The sequence below is a fragment of the Phalaenopsis equestris genome, unplaced genomic scaffold (assembly GCF_001263595.1).
Source record: "Phalaenopsis equestris unplaced genomic scaffold, ASM126359v1 Scaffold200826, whole genome shotgun sequence".
Taxonomy (NCBI): Eukaryota; Viridiplantae; Streptophyta; class Magnoliopsida; order Asparagales; family Orchidaceae; genus Phalaenopsis; species Phalaenopsis equestris.
In genome coordinates, this window is record NW_018220630.1 from 1 (window position 1) to 2,123 (window position 2,123).

Below are 2,123 nucleotides of genomic sequence, written 5' to 3' on the forward strand. Positions count from 1 at the left end.
AAACATAACGTGTCTGTCTGTCGGCATGTTCTTGTTCATGTATTCATTTGAAAGTAGGAAGATTTACATACAAAACACTTAATTCCTATGTATTTAGATATCTAACACCTAAACTTCAGTTTTTAAAGTTAAAAGTAGTGGTATTTTTGTTGTGATATGAAAGATTTGGTTGGTATAAATGTATAAAGTAAAATTTAAGTGTTAGATATGTCAATACATAAGAATTACGCGGTATGTTTGTAAATGTCACTTGAAAGTGAAGCATAAATTGTTTGCTTTCAGTTTTCATAGTTATAAATAAGGCTCTTAGCTTCATCCATATAAAAAAGAAAAAAATAAAACATCCTTTAGTAATTTTCGTGCTACATCCCTTAGCAATGAAAGCTTCGTGTTTCTACCAATTACATCTTTAACTCAAAACTAAAAGCCAATTATAGAATTCCACTCAATATTGAAGCTGAAAATAAAAAATTATTCAAAAGAAATGTTTATATATATAATAACATATAATAAAAATAAAGTTGATAAAAATCACATGCCATTGCAAACATCTTTATGTCTCTTCCGCATGCAACATCCTGAATGAATGCTAAGAACATGTTGACTTGTGCACCTACAGAAACAGCAGCATTCACAAAATACTCATTTGGCAAGACAAGCCGAGGAACTTCGGATGCAGACCTGCAAATATAAGAAATTAGAAACTCTTAGGGGTCGTTTCGGATCACCTTTGAATTTTTATTTTCGACCTTTTGTTTTTATTTTGTTTTGTTTATGTTTTGATTTCACCTTTGAATTTTTATTTTCGACCTTTAGTTTTTATTTTGTTTTGTTTATGTTTTGATTTGAAACTAAATATGTTTGGCTATTTGATTAAAGTAAGATTGTTTTTTTTAAAAACAAAAGAAAAAAAAAACAAAATTGATCTCAAACAAACAGGTCAAAGTCTACATTCAAATTAAACAAACTCACCGATTAATTATGCCGGATGCATTAGACCAAACAAACTGAACAACCATTCCAATAACAAGAGCGAAGCATATAATAGTGAGAAAATGGTAATCAAGCCATTCAAAGAAAACCCATACAAGTGTTGCGCCAACCAAGACGCTAGAAGATATCTTCTTATCTCTCCACAAAAACAAATCAGCAGCTGCAAACAGCACACAACAAATTTAAAATAAAGGAAGATTTACATATATGAACCACTCAATTCCTACCTAAACTCCAATTATTACATACATACCAGACCGTAGCTATGAATGAAAAAGGTGTATTTCACTCTTTAAAAGTTAGAATAGTGTCATTTTTTATGTGATAAGAAGGATTTGGGTGTTATAAATGCAAAAAGCAACATTTTCGGTGTTAAATACACAAATTTGTGGGAATTGGTTGGTATGTATGTAAACGTCCCTAAAATAAAATATATCGAACACCAAAAACATCTCTTTTACACTCCAAATTGAATAGGAAGGTCAGACTTCTTTCATAAAGAAGAACAGAAAGCTTTCACAAACAATACATTTTCCGCCACCCAAAATATGATGAACGGACTTCTGGCGCCCAAATTGCTTGTTTAGCTTGCTATTTAACTTATCGGAGACCGAAGAGCCCTCATTGAAGAATCCGCCAGACTTCTGCTTTGGCACAGCATCAGCAATGGTTTCTATTATGTTGTCCAAAATATTCTCCCCAGACCTCTTATGATCATGCATTTTGTTCTCTCGCCAAATACCAAGTGATCTCTGAGCAAAAAAAAAGGAAAAAAAAACACTATTTTAAGTAGACAATTCAATGATGCATTTTATTTAGAAACATCCCAGAATAATTAAGTTAGGTTTAATGTTATGAGATAAAAATGTCATAGAGATATAAAGCCACTAAGATCGAGCAATCATACAAAGAATTCATCGGAAGAACAGACATCGCATCTATAATAACCTGAAAACAACAGGAAAATAAAAACCCTAATTTCTATTTCAGCTGACACCAATCTCAATAACAGCTACACCGAGAACGAAGAAGAATAGGGACTCATTACCTTTTTCTTACTTCACCTGAGCTTCGAAATTCGCCGGCGGCTGCTGTGAGGCTGGGCAGACGGCCTTTAGAGGCCGGTGGCC

The 2,123-nt window shown here is 32.8% G+C and overlaps 1 protein-coding gene across 1 annotated transcript; it reads right to left on the minus strand.

Annotated features, from left to right (window-relative positions):
* Window positions 1-539: 539 nt before the first annotated feature.
* Window positions 540-2,123, minus strand: LOC110035942 (reticulon-like protein B8; the record flags this gene model as incomplete). The annotated part of the gene is made up of 4 exons (XM_020740281.1): window positions 2,042-2,123; window positions 1,523-1,745; window positions 973-1,153; window positions 540-681 (listed from the first exon to the last, which is right to left on the minus strand). Coding segments are annotated over exons 2-4 (516 nt in total), but the record flags the coding sequence as incomplete, so codon positions are not given.